The 15,093-nt window shown below is 33.6% G+C and overlaps 2 protein-coding genes across 2 annotated transcripts in view; one reads left to right on the forward strand and one right to left on the reverse strand.

The window, feature by feature from the left end:
- Positions 1-15,093, forward strand: part of Ccnh (cyclin H) — a 70,069-nt gene that overhangs the window by 33,388 nt on the left and 21,588 nt on the right. The gene's annotated exons all lie outside the window — the stretch shown is intronic.
- Positions 1-15,093, reverse strand: part of Rasa1 (RAS p21 protein activator 1) — a 75,377-nt gene that overhangs the window by 11,553 nt on the left and 48,731 nt on the right. The window contains exons 9-15 of the mRNA XM_087896766.1: positions 14,095-14,173; positions 8,040-8,160; positions 7,135-7,291; positions 3,534-3,621; positions 2,750-2,827; positions 1,200-1,357; positions 767-843 (exon numbers count right to left, since the gene is read on the reverse strand). Coding sequence (XP_087752892.1) covers positions 767-843; positions 1,200-1,357; positions 2,750-2,827; positions 3,534-3,621; positions 7,135-7,291; positions 8,040-8,160; positions 14,095-14,173 — 758 coding nt within the window. The remainder of the gene's footprint in view (positions 1-766; positions 844-1,199; positions 1,358-2,749; positions 2,828-3,533; positions 3,622-7,134; positions 7,292-8,039; positions 8,161-14,094; positions 14,174-15,093) is intronic.

The raw sequence follows: 15,093 nt of genomic DNA on the forward strand, positions 1-15,093 counted from the left end.
AGGTAAAAGGGTAGAGCAATAAACACCAGAATCAAAATAGAAAGTATGGCTTTCTTTCTGTGCCATTACTAGAATTTTGTCATACAAGTAATGGAGAAATAATTACAAATATAAGCAATTACGGAATAAACATTTTACTCAGAAAGCTTCAGGTTTTGGTCTATGTCTGTCAGTACATATCACTGTTTACCCTAAAGCAGCCTAAGTTGTAAGACGGCATTAACCTATTTCACCCTGATATGAATCACTAAATTCCACTGCAATCTGTCCTACCAACAAAAAAGGAGGATGTGTCCTGCTCAGAGTACAAACAGAGCACTGGATGTTACAACAAATAAATGGCACACCTCAACATTCTGTGTCGTATTTCTTTGCAGGACTAGGGATTAATCTCCAGGTCACTGCAGGCTAGAGAAACTACCACTAAGCTGCAACTCTAGTCTGTAACAGAACCTTTTGGATTTCAAGTGTAGGAAATAAGGGAATCTAAAAAAGGAAAGAAGATAAAAAATGATGACCACTACCATTTTCTTGTCCTATTCTCTGGGTAAGGGAAAACATATTTGCATATCTGAAATTGTAAGGACTATATCCAGCACATTCACTTTAGCCATTTTGTTCTATCCTTCATAGTCTTGGGATAGTCAATGTCTAGTAGTAGACTGCATAGCATGTGTTTCATCTGCATCTTAGACATTTCAATTATACATTCTAAAAATATATACAACATGCTTTCATTACTTTAGAAAGCTTGAAATCAACTTACAGATATCTGGATCTTTGCTTTTCTTTGTTTTATTACTAAGCGTGATTTCAAATCTATTGATGTCAGGAGGAAGATCACTAAAGAAGAAGAAAAATTAGAAAACAATGTTCTAGTATCAAACTACCTTATTTTTGTTCAAAAATTCATTGTGTAATACTTAAAACAAGATTTACATTATTTGTTACACAAGAATGTTAATAAATATACATTTTCCAGTAATCTTAAAATTTCCTAAAACAATAATCTCTTAAAACAAGATCTAGAAAATATAGAAAACATTTTGTCATCACTTTTCAGTAGTTCATCTTTATTAATGAAGATGAGAAATCCAACAAAAAAATATTCTTAAAACACCTAGAAAACAACAGAAACTTAAACAGCATGAGGAAAATAGGGCTCTAAAGACGGATTAATATGATAAAATAGGACTTACTCAAAGACAAACTCCTCTGACCATACTGGGTTTTGCCCCTCCCTTGCATGAGTTTTTGCTACTTGGACACTATTCAGGTAGATGTTACAATATGGATTAGTAAAGTGTTTTACTGGGAGCTTGTGGGCTTCTTCAATATGTAAAACAAGGCTGCTGACCTAAAGAGAACACAAAAATTCATACCCAACATTTTAAGACCTATATATAAACGTGAAAAATAGTGACTTGTTTTTCTTAGTATTTCAAAAGACATAAGCTTTGCTAATCAACTGTCACCACCCATTTCCATACTCCAAATATCATAGCATGTTTATCATGAAGATTTTACTACTCTTAAAAGAGTCCCTGGCTAAGATGTTTTTAAGACACTGATTTTAAGGATTGTGTTCCATGAAACTAATGTATTCCCTATATGGGTGCCAGAGAAGTTCACCTACCTCCTACTATTTAACACTCTCTCTACCATTAGTTGTCACCTTCAGCAAATGTGTCAAATGTAAAAGACTGCATGCTGTGTTGTGTTAAGGACTGGAAACAATCCTTAAACCTACAGCACATTAACTTAGCTATCAAAGGGGATTGAGATATTGGCTGTTATTATATGTGTACAAAGATATGTGACAACTTGTATATATTAAATAATTGTGTGTGTGTGTGTGTGTGTGTGTGTGTGTGTGTCCTTGGGATAAAAGCCAGGGTTTTTGTTACAGAGTATTTAGTTACCTAGTAAAAACTGTTTTATACGTCCATGAAACAGGCTGTTAAATTCAACAAGCTTACTGGAAATTAATAGGGGCCACTTTGCACTGTCTTAACTTTCTTCAAAATTCTAACCACATTAGAGTTTGACTATTTCCAGTTATCTAGAAACCACTTTAATGAAACAACGAAAGAAAGATGTGAAGGCCAAGTAATAAGGGATAAGTCAGTTATGGTGGGTGGCTCATCCTTGTAATCCTAGTGTTCAGGACACTGGTGCAGGAGGATCACTGCAATTCTGACCCCAGCCTAGGCTACACACAAAACCCCTATCTCTAATGAAAAAAAAAAAAAAACAATTAAGAAAAGGTAATAATGCAGTACATATCTAGATAACAAAACTTGACTTCCTATAAACAAAAATATGCACAAAGTTCACGTTTTAGTTCCTAAAAATTGTCTAGTCTCAAAAACAACTATACCATAAAAAACAAGTTTTAAGGATACTCCTGTGAGTATGATTAACTCTTCAGAAGTACCTTTCTTTGATTCTACCTGAGATAATTTTCCAAGTGGAAAAAAGGTGCACAAAATAGTGTGCCTTGCTTTGACTTGTTCTGTTAGGAGCTGGCTCAGCAGACTGGAAGCAGAGCATGTACATAAAGAAGTCTCTTTCATAGAGCAACTGCTACCAAGTCAAACAATGACAGCAAGGTGTAGAAAACCTCAAAGATGAATAAACCTTTCTACTCTTAAGAAATGTTGGCAAAAGTAGCAATGTATAGGCAAAAAAAGAACTAAGTGATATATGAAAATAAGACTGTTGCAAGTCAGACACGAGGAAGTTTCACCTGACGAAGACGTTTATTAGATGTCCCTGGGCTACTTTTTCGTAAACTGCAAAATGCTTGCAAACCTTTCATCCAATCCTAAAAAAAAAAAAAAAAAAAAAACAGTATTGCAAAGAAACATGTATGAGTTTATCCAATTATCAATTTACTTTCTTTATATTTAATTATTTCCATCCCTAGACTGCCATTTTGAATCTCAGAATATACTAAACTGTAATTTTCTGTCTCAGCAAAACAAAACAAGAAACAAAACAATATTAGTTCTCTCACTCTAATACTTAAGGGTCAATCTAGGGTCCACAGGGATCTAGTCATGCAGTTCATATTCAGGGCTGAAAGATAGGTTCTATTGTCAACAAAGCCACTATCATTCACTTAATTCTGTTTGTTTTTCATAGAGTCTCCTCAGAAAGTCATATTTGTACAAAATATATTTAAACCCTCCAGAAATATTACAACTAGCTGGCTTGCTTCTGAAATATATGGAGGATGCCTCGAACTTATGGAAATATAATTATTTGTAAAGGATTAGTTTCAACTGAATTCACAGAGTATTTAATGGTGAATTTTAAATGTCACTTTTTATATCTAAAAACCCTTCACTGTGTTTTGTTAAAAAGAAAAAAGAAACAAGAACAACAAAAACTTAGACAGTTTCTCACTTGTTAGAGTATTAAGATTTCAGACACACTTTCTTAACATTGTCCCACAGTAGTTTTCTACCCTAGTTAATAAAGTTAGGCTAGCACAAAGATCTCAGTAGTTCAGGAAACAGTGATCTTACCTCTGCTTGTTCTGGAGTTTCTCCTGCAAAGTAAAAGATGTAATGTTCTTCACTAAAGTGTTGAACTACTATCTGAAAACAGTTTGGCCTTGGAACACAAACAAAAAAAGTATTAAGAAACTTAAAAAAAAATTATTAAAGTATTTATACAAGCTTTAAACACACAGCTAATGATTTAAGATTGTCATAATTATTAGAGAAGTAGGTAATTAATTCTGCCAGATTAAGATGCCACGTGCATATGTATTATAAAATTGAAATTTCATTAGTCTTTCAAGGTTTAAACTAAAAAGCAATATAAATTAATATTAAAATATAGCAAAGAAAAAAGTAAAAAAATAAGTAGACTTTCTAGAACTATACATAACTTATATGCAGAAACTGTGTACATGCACTGAAAAGTAAAAATATTAATATTAATTAACTAATTATTATTAATTATTAAATAATTAAAAATATTAATGCTTGTCTCTAAGCAGGCTGAAGGTAGTTTGAATGTTCTTTCTGTAATTTTCTATTTTTTTTCACTAAATCAAAAACACCATCTCCGTACATCACTTGTTCTGAAGGTTAATGACATAGCAGGGATCATACAATGTTTGTTCATGTCTTCCCCTAGTATGAACTACTACAAATCATTTGTCAGGTAAGTATATAATACTTAATAATTTGTATCTGTTTTGCAGATGGGCTGACTTTACAGTTAAACTGGATAAATCTTAATAAAATGTTTAACAAGGAAGGGCCTTTTAAGTTTTCACAACTCCCTAAATAATACTTCTATATTATTTTAGACAAATATTTTTATCATGTATACTTGTAAAAAAGTTAAAATTTTTTATGCTTGGGAAGATTATGAAATAATGGAAAATGTGAACTGAGAATTTCTGATCTGAATATAGTCTGACTGAGATCAACCCTCAAGACTAGAATAACAAATGGCCATGCCATGTGACAATATACAGAACAACCAAAATTGAGAAATCTGAAGAGAAAAACTCATTTTAAGGGAAGTTTGACTTTCCCCATATTGTTTCCTTTTCAACCCTTCAAAGTTATTGATTCTGAGGTCAACGTGTCAAAAAAAAGTAGCATGTGAAATGGTAGACCAAAAATCCAAGATTTCCAGAGTGACGAGAGAGGAAAGTGAATCTCAGGTCCTTCAAAAATGAAGCTTTCATGTTAGACTCCTAATGTTGACTGTGTCTTCACATAAGGAAGGCTGCCTTCCCAACTTTGGATCAGTCTTCACTTGACCCCCAAAGGCTTTAAGAACAGTGTCTTCTAGAACCAGTAGCATTACTCACAGCTTTTCACACACAACATCCATCATTCATTCAGACAGAAGCATATAAGAGCAAAGTGCTGGGAAGAAGCAATGGAGTGCATGCTCAGCCTTAGATAGAACACCGGTTATCAACGGCAGAGACTCTACCAAGGTTTAGGGAATTATCACGAAGAGCAGGGAAAATATAATGGAGAAGGAGTGTTGTAAAAGGCTGCTCTCTTGACATGGCATGGTGGTTGCACATAACCCATAGCAACAGTAGTTACCTCCTTAAAACCTGCACAAATCAAACCAGTTAAAGATTCCAGTATGCAGCAGGAAGGGCTCCCAAAGCCCCACTCCTAGCTAAGGAGCTACTAGCAGTTGATGGTTATAGGGAAAAGAAGGTCACCTTTCTTTAGAAGTGTGGTCACTAAAAGGTTGTCTATGCCCACGTGGAAGAGGCCATGATCAGTTTCATATGGGCAGAATTAATTAGACTCGGTGGGTTAAAAAATCTTTTTAAGTGTTTACAGAAAATTGCCCAAGAAAAATTTAATATCCAATGTAATAGCTTTCCTTTTAAATTACATTAAAAATGCCAGAGTGAATTACTCAGTCTATGGAGAAATAAGTGTAACAGCTCTGCCAACAATGGTCATTAGAATAATGGTCACTGAAGCAACTTCCAACTTAAGCTCTTAAAATGTTTCCTATATAATATACAGCATTATTAAAAATTCGATGTTTAATATGAAGAAACAAACAAAATCTGGGAAAAGTGCATAACCATGCAGGCAAACATCTACACAAGCAATGTTATTTCAACATTTCCTTATCAGAAGACAGAGCATGCATACAGATAAAAATAATACCTTTCAAAGAAAGCTATTGCTTTCTTTCACATTAGACTTTACTTGAATGCCACAATTCTATATATTAGGCTTTATACTCTCACACCAAGCATAAATGTGCAAAGCATGTTAAAAGATTCATATGCCTTTTTGTGCTTTGATATTTGTACTTTATAATAACTGGCAACTGGTATCAACATAATTTCATCTGTTCTGTTATGTGATAAGGATATCTTTACTCTCATGAAAAGAAAGACGCTTTGCTGATTTGCTTTCCTGGTCACTTCCCAATAAAGGTGCATACAAAAGAAAGTTGACCCTACCCAGCCTATTTCAGAAACAAAGATCTGTTTTCTTAGAGGAGAGGTTTTTACCTGTTTTCACAAACATATCTTTTCCTATCAGGTTTTGGACCTGGAATCAGTTAAGTATTCATAACTAAGATGCATTTAGAGTGTCATACTTACAGTTAATTTCTACAAGGAACTCTACACTAGAATCAAGAAATGATAATACAGTGATGGTACGTGTGTGTTTATTTTCCAACTGTTAGAACACAACTTTATTCTACCTTATTTTTGAAGAAGTTCACTCTTTATTCAATAAATAGATGAAGTTAGAATTATTTTCACAAAGAGGATATTTTCTACAGAACATATATTTTAACAAAACTCCTTTTAACTAATATTCTTTGATATCTAACAGTCATAGTCTGATCCTTTTTTCATATAAAAACAAAACATATGTAGCTGAAGCACCCTGGATTTTCTTACAGCCTTCGTATTTTTAAAAATGAAATTGTTTAATATGTATTCAGGTCCACAGACAAAAGCTATGCCTATTGCTTATGTTCAAGAACAAAAATGTTTGATTTGGTAGGCCTCAACTGGGTCCTATATCTTGCCCCATGACACTTCTCTCTACACTCTACTGCTGACAGCTGGGAAGGCAGTAACAATATCATTTCCATCCTGACTCCTTCAGTGGATCTTGTCTCATGTTTCTAAAATCAAATGACATTTCTGCTTCTAACTGGTTCCTTTCGCTCTAGTAAAGATACTTTTGTACAATAGTTTTTCCAATCAATATGGGAAGATTGTGACTGGAAGGTCTTATTGCTCCAACCCTAGTCTTTCATTTTCTGAGTGTGTTAGGGGTGGAATTCTTATCCTTATCATCATCCTGTTTTATTTTAAAAAAGGAAGAAAGAATAACAAGTGAATTCAAGTGAATTTATGAACTACTTCAATAGCTAGCTAGTCCTACTGAAAGGCCATTCCAAAGATGCCTGCCTGACAGAGTTGAATTGTCCACAGAGCTTAGTCAAAAGTTAAGAAAAAAAAACCTTATAATCAATCAATCAATCAATCAATCAAATTTTAGACAATTTATGTTCTTAAAATAGGTTATACTTCAAACAGTCTGAAAATATCCACAATTTTTATTACTACAACAATTTTAAGAAAAACCAATGTCTTACCTGCCAAATAGACTATCATGGACAACGTAGACGGAACATACACTGAGATCTATTAACCCTTTTGGTTTTGTAGCTCGTTTTTCACTTTCAAAATAAATAAGTTGGGCATCACTGCCCTCTAAGATAAAATATAAATTTTTCCAGCGTTTTCCTTTGCCTGTTGAAAAAAATAATTCTCTTTCCTTAGGAACTAAGAAATAGTATTTCAGAATACAAAAGAATTTAAATATATTTCAATTTTCATTCTAAGACTAGGTCAATCAATATATTATTACAAAATCCTATACCTGCGTAGAAAATAGTTTTTTTTGCTATTATTGCTTGCTTAATGAATTAACGAATGGTGGGTGAAGGTCACCATAATACTTTAACTGTGTCTTCAGAAATTTATTATTATAAAATCTTCAAAATTCCTATTTTAGAGTAATTGTTTTCCACCAACACCCACCCCTCAATATCAAACTGACATAGATCTATTTAAAAAAGAAGAAGAAGAAGAAGAAGAGGAAGAAGAAGAAGAAGAAGAAGAAGAAGAAGAAGAAGAAGAAGAAGAAGAAGAAGAAGAAGAAGAAGAAGAAGAAGAAGAAGAAGAAATAATTTAGTACCCTGAAGGCTAAGTGCTACCAGGAATTTCTCTAAGAAACCACAGGGAAAGCCTGAAACTAAGTCAGGATGTAATGACATACTTGGAATACAAGCTTGTTCTAAAACACTGTTTAGAACGTGGACTTAATCTCAAAGTTTGAAACACGCTCTGTGTAAGCTCTAAACAAGTATCTGTTACTTATAATCAATGACAAAACAGCTGATTATGCCTTACAGTAAATATTATATATATTTATGACTATCATATGGTGACCACTAAAATCCCTAAATTAAATTCTTAGTCCTAACAGTTGACTTACTCTTCTTCAGGAGGTAACCTTTCTTAACAATGTTTTTATAAAAGGCATCCTTTGTTTTACGGCGAATTGTATTATAGATTTCCTTTCCATCGACAGTATCATTGAGTACTTGTTCTTGATCCTGAATTGTAAAGAAACATTAAAATTATTTATGAAACCATATCCCATCACTAATTAAAAAGCAAGTGAAATATTTCTGTTAAAATCTAAATTTAAATCTTACAAAGAAATTCCCAGAAAGCTTATTATTTCTTAAGAACATGCTTCAAGGGCAAATGCTATTTCAAAACCTCAGTGAGCCTGTGTATTCTACATCAAATGAAGCTGTTTAGAAAGTATCTACTTATTCCAGAATTAACTGGCAAATCAGGAGGCAACATGAATTAGAGCAAAGTCATGCTGGTGAATACTATTATCTCTGAGAAACACCAAGTTGAGACTAGAAAACTAGCCAGTTGATTCCGGACAGTCCCCACGTTAACCCTCAGTTCAGCACACAGGACACAGAACACTGTCACATCCACACTTGGTATGTCTTTTCTTAAGTTTTTTATTTACATTTTATTGCTTTATAAATAATACCATTAAAAATTTCCATTCTTTACAAGCAATCTGAATTAAGAGTCTTTTCTTCCCACTACTTCATAGCTTCCTCTTGTTTCAATACTTTAGATGCCTATATCTTTTTTTACACTAAAGTACAATATTTATTATAATCTTTACATAGTTCTTTTTTTTAAGGATATTTAAAGCCAGACTACATTTTTCAGTTCCCATTCTATTATGTATCAATGATGAAATGTTTTACTTTGAACTCTTATTTTTCCTGTAAGTTCTAGGTCTTTATTGCTTGATTTTTACATAAAAGGCTTCAGTAATGCATATAAGACAGCTGACATCAATTGTTAAATTGACTAAAGAATTATGTCACAAAGAATGTACAAAAACATGATCTTCCTATATAAAATAATTTTCAATTGTATCAAGGTATGTTAAGCTGAATGTTAGTCTTCCTATTCATTAATAGCAATTCTTTTATTTTTGAAAGACTACTATTTTATGGTATTTAGCTATTTTGGGATGCTCTGCAAAGCCTACTCAACTTATTGTAAATACAGAACATTAAGCCATTTTCATGATAACCTTTATGTTCTATTTTTGGACATTATACTGTTCGTTTGCTTATTCAGCAATTATGCCCAGGCACTAAGATGGTAAGAAAGAGAAGCATTAATTACCTGATATAAAGGTGACAAACTATGGTATGCATGCTAAGTTGAGCCCATTTGTGGTATTGTGGTTTGAACCTAGGACATTCTGCATGCTAGGCAAGTGCTCTACTGCTCAATTATATCACCAGGTGCACCACCTCCAAACCTAGTCCTCAGTTTTCGTACAAAAAGTTTTTCTGAACCTCAGACATGTTTATTATATATTGTCTGTAGTTCTTTTCAATTACCAAGGGAGACTTAGCATTTGTAATTGATTGGACATAACCTGGACCTTTTGTCAGTCCCTGGTAAAGACAAGGATGCAATGGTGAAATAACCCCTTCTCTGTTGTATCACCGTTGTCTTTTAATGCACTGCCAGGTATTACAGCATCTTTAAAAGGGTTAAAAGGACACTTTCTTATCTTTTGTTATTAGTCATTAAACAGCTAATTAAAACTTTATAGACTTTTTTATCTTCTGCTAAGAATGGTAAAAAGGAAATGAGAAGGAAAAAGAATGTTCACCAGAACAATGAATGAATTTAAAGAAATAGCTGTACTCTGCGTTCTATAGAGAGGAAAATGACTTTAATAACAAAATCTCTTACTATGATATATACAATGAAATTATTCATATTTGTTAAAATTTTTACATCCTATTTATTCATAAGGGTAGTGAATTAATGATGAAAATTATATAAAAGGTTTATTAAAATAAAACACGTAAAAGATTAGAAAAAAAACACTGGAACATTTTACTTGGTATCTGTAAGTATAAAAATATTTTACAATTAGAGAACAATAAACCCTACTTTTCAACAAAATTTCCTTCAGTGTTTTCAAAAGCATCAGTTTTGATGAGGTGAACCACATTCGTGATATTTAAAGTTTGTTATTAGTACTGATTTTAAGAGCCAGAGTAAATACAAGCAGGACTTATCACAATACACAAGACAGGCTGTTCCAAGTGCACATAGAGAAGCTGAAGAGAAGTTAGCTGCACTCCAAAGACTTGCTAATTTAAGAAAGCTGTGAGTATACATGAGGAAAATAAAAAGCAAAAGCTTGCTATACTTAATCACTCATAACATTTTCTGTAAAACTTGTTTAGGTTTATTCATTTCTTATACACATTATGTGTTAAAGTACTTAAGTAATTTAAGCATTAAAATAGACTGAGATTAAAATTAGTATCAATTAATTTCCATGTTAATACAAATCTGTACTCATCACTTTTTATTCCATGGGTGACAGTCTGCGCATTAGCTATAGAATGGGGTTTTATCATTTAAAACATACCACATTCATACTTAGCCTTAAATACGTGGTTCCAAGGTAATCTGTAAGTGTTGTATGGTTCTCTGTATGCAGGTGTGTGTGAATGTGGAGGCTTGAGAACACGGACATTTCCCCATCTTTCTCCACCTTTTGAGACACTGCCTCTCCCTGAATTTAGAGCTTGACAATTAAGCAAGACTAGAAGGCCAGAGAGCTCCAAAGATCCTGCTGTCTCCACTGTCTCAGTTCTGAGATTAGAGCTGTACACCACTGCATCTAGTTTTTTTTTTTTTTAAATGGACTTGGGGAATCAAATTCCCAGTTTAGTAAACAGCAAGCATTTTACTAACTGAACCATATGTCCAGCTTTTTAAAAAGTTAAATTAAGGTATACTGACCTACAAATCATTACGGATTCCAGTATCTTCTAAGGCATGAGTAAGAATGCAGCTTCACTTGCAGGTTGCAATAAATCACTGAATGATAGCAAGCATTTCCTTATCTTGGCCCACTTTCTACACAGTTCTGAACAAGGAGATCTCATCTTACACAGTCCTCCCTGGGAGTAGTAGATAAACAGAACCCACAGGCTACAGAAGCCAGACTTCAATTCTGACTTTGTTACTCAATGGCTAAAAACACCATTCAACAATCAACACACTAAAAAAGTCACAGATGAGTACTTAAAGTTTTAATTAGAGAAAGTCAATAAACATAGTAAGTACATTATATGTTATAAACATAGCGATAAGTAGAGTGCTTTGCAAAGTAAAAGCAGAGGTGGTGTTGATCTCTAAATCTCATTGTAAAGCTAATTTTTTTGGTAAAATTTTGAATAACCAAAAAAAATTAAGTAGATTTCTGAGATAAAAAAAAAGTTAAAAGATTCAAAGGAAGAAAAAAAGCCTAGTATATTTATAAATCACAAACAGAGTCAAAATATGGATTCAGTAACAGATAAGGACAGTAGAATAAAGTAGGTTGGGAAGGCTGAACTATCAGTATGCAATGTTGTCTGCTACAAAAGGGATTTTATCTTTTATTCTGAAATATTGGACATCTTCAAGTATTAAACATAAGAAGGGACCCAACTCACATTATAAATGGACACCTCTGACTGTTCTATGGTGTAAGGGGGAAAAGACACTCACAATGAAACAGATCAGTATTTTTTGTGTTGTTCATATTCCGAACATATTTTGAAGTCAGAGTAAGAAGGATATCCCCAACAGATCTGACATAGAGATCTGACAAAGAGAACCAAGGATGATTTAGTCCCTGGAGAAATATGCTTAGCCTTTCTATAGTTTAAATTTTGTTATTAAGAAATATAAAATAGGCATATAAAATAGTGTCAACTAGACCAAACTGCTCAAGTAATTAATTAGAATGCATATAAAATACCTTAAATATATTAAGAAGTCTTCTATAATTTTGTATTTTTTAATGTTTCTATTTATTTTCTGTTTAGGAGCAATGGTGTGGGAGGTCCTTCTGTCTCTGTGTTGCCTTTATTGGTCAATGAATAAAGAACTGCTTTGAGCCTATGGCAGGGGAGATTGGACTGAAAGCTGGGAGAAGGAGGTAGAGTCAGAGGGAGGCCATGGAGCTGCCGCCAGAGTCAGATATGCTGAAACTTTGCTGGTAAACCACGGCCACGTAGAAATACACAGATTAATGGAGATGGGTTAAATTAAAATATAAGGGCTAGCCGATAAGAAGTTAGAGCAAATAGGCCAAGCAGTGTTTTAACTAATACAGGTTCTGTGTAATTATTTCAGTCTGGGCAGCCAGGACAAACATGTGCCTGTCTTCCAACAAATGATGGTATTCACATGGCACAGGACACGTGTAGGGCTCAGAGGACAATTTAGAGTCCGTTATTTCCTTCCGTCATATGAGTGCCTGGGACTGAACTCCTTACACAATGAGTCACCTCACCAACTCTTTTCTTCTAGTGTCTCATCCATCATATGCTAGCCTAGTTCTAGGACTTGTTTATTTCTATTTTAGCTAATGTCTGGGTATATAAGGGTTCAAAACTGAGGGGAGGGTTAGACTGATTTTGCTAGCTGGTCAGGTTGTTCATCAGAAAAAGGTTATTATTAATAGCATTTGTATTTTCTAATAAATGGCCAATTAAAAGACAGGTATATGTTTTGATTCTTCAAACAAGGAAACACCAAACTCTTTTCACAGTACTTTCTGTATCTTTACTTTACCCATTCTACTTAAAACAAAACAAAATTTCTTCTTTTTTTGCTATTGTTTAAAGACATGGCCTGGAACTTACCATGTAGACCAGCAATCCTTCTATCTCTGCCTCAGGAGCGCGAGATTACAGGTGTACAAACCTCAGTCACTGCTACAATCCTCTCACAGTGCACTTCGGAGAGGACGAGAGTCACACAGACCAGGCTACTTGGTCTGCACATTAAGCAATATTTATAGGCTCTCTGGTTCCACCATCCCTGCCTTATCTAGGACCTTATTCAGCAAGTGCTGCACTCATTACATCATTCTCACTGCCCTTTTACTCTTTACTCGAGTATACAGACGTGCTCTTTCCCTGATAAAACTAATGAATTAAAAAAAATTGAAACTTCTCTTGGCCTTAATATTATTTCATCATTCTGTTAAGCCTACATAAGACTGGCTGTGAAAAATCATGCCACCTTCATTTTTCCCCTCAAAAGAATTCCCTCCTTTCCCTAGTGTTAATCTGTCTTCACTATTGCTATCATTCCTCAAGAAGGTACCAAGTACTGTAAGCCTGGCAAACAACCCAGGTCTGTGGGGTACGGGGACGGGAACGCACACACAATTTACACCACTCACTTTACCACCCAGGCAGCAGAAAATATGTGAGAGCTGGAAATGGGTGAAGGCTACAAATGCTATTCTCTAGGCTCAATATCAACTCACAACTGCAGGTATGTGTATACTGTGTCCAGATGAGCCTGGTCCTGTCAACAATCAATTGCAGAACGGGGTGGGAGTCACTAGGTATTACTCTGTATGTATGATCTGTATGTCTGATCTGTATGTATGATCTGACTCTGGGAGAAGGGAGAATCACTGTCTTCAGCTGTGATACCAGTGAGCACAGCACGACTTCAACGGACAATTCCAAACACATGATTACACAGACGCCCTGGTTAAACTCTGTGGGTCACAAAACAAAATGAATAGACGGAATGAGAGGTATTTTTATGGAGGACATGGGGTGGACCAGGGGTGAGGAATAAAAGTAGTCAGTAGGTATGCATACAGGTGTAAAAGTAAAAAAAAAAAAAAAAGTTAATAAAAATAAAACAAACCAAAGAGAGAAAAAGAAGATACTAAGGACTTCCTTCCTTGGTATATACTAACGACTTACTAATGAGATTATCTAATGAATGAACAGAATTAAAAAGTAAGAAATTCTCTTACAATTCATGATCTAAATAATCTATAGTTTTAAATTTTATCTAGTTCTAGCAGAAGTTTATATAGCCATTACAAAAATTACTTTTAAAACAAGACACTAATTATTTCAAGCAAGAAAAAAAAAATCCACACTGACCTGCATTGGTACAGGCTCCTTAAGATAATAGCCTTCAACAATCTGTTCTTTCCGGTAGTGATCTATGATGTCCCCAATACTGTTAAAATAATATATAACTCTATAAATTTCTTAGAATACAAATAAACCATGTCACCAAGGACTATCTATTCATATGTAGTTTTTGATAGCACACAATCACAGAATAAACTATTATAAGAGTCACATTATTTTATAAAAATATAAAATTTTATAAAAATAGGTTCGCAGGAATATATAAGCTAAAGATTTTGGTTTCCCACATATATTAAACACACAGTCAAGTCAATGATACTACACACAATACTCTAACAGTGACATTCAGTGAGAAAATGATTACAAGTTATGGTCTTTGTTTTTCTTTAAAAGACAATCCTTCGGACATATGAAGAACTAACAAAAATTGCATTTATTTAGGAAATGATAAACTAAGAACTTATGTCATCAAATCGCTTATACATTTGTTTTTGCTCAAAATGTCATTAAGTCATAATACATGAATAGTTAGGTGAAAATACAAGTCAAAAGAAAAAGAAAAACTAACATAATTTTGCTTGTATAGTGGTCACTCTGGCAAGGAAGAATTAAGTAATATTGATTAAAAAGTACCAACAATTGTTCTATATATTTGGGAACTATTACTAATGAAACTAAAAGTAAAATGCCATAACACATCGTTTAGGATGCTGCCAAATTTTTTTTAAATAAATAAAAGCATCTTCTATAATTATTAGGTCAGATTAAAGACAGATATTTACTTTCTGGAATTTTAAACTTTCATTTTATATACTAAATGGAGGAGTAATTTTAAGATAACCAAAAAAAATATGTTTCCAAAAGAACTCTGCTAACCTGCCCCTTGATTTATTCTTTCCATAGTTCTTCAGAGTGACAGAGTAACTGCCATACTTTTGTGTGTGTATATATATAGTTTCAAGTATCTTTCCTATACTACAAAATTTAAATTAACTATAATATTCA

The sequence above is a fragment of the Myodes glareolus genome, chromosome 15 (assembly GCF_982192425.1).
Source record: "Myodes glareolus chromosome 15, mMyoGla1.1, whole genome shotgun sequence".
In the NCBI taxonomy this organism is placed as follows: domain Eukaryota; kingdom Metazoa; phylum Chordata; class Mammalia; order Rodentia; family Cricetidae; genus Myodes; species Myodes glareolus.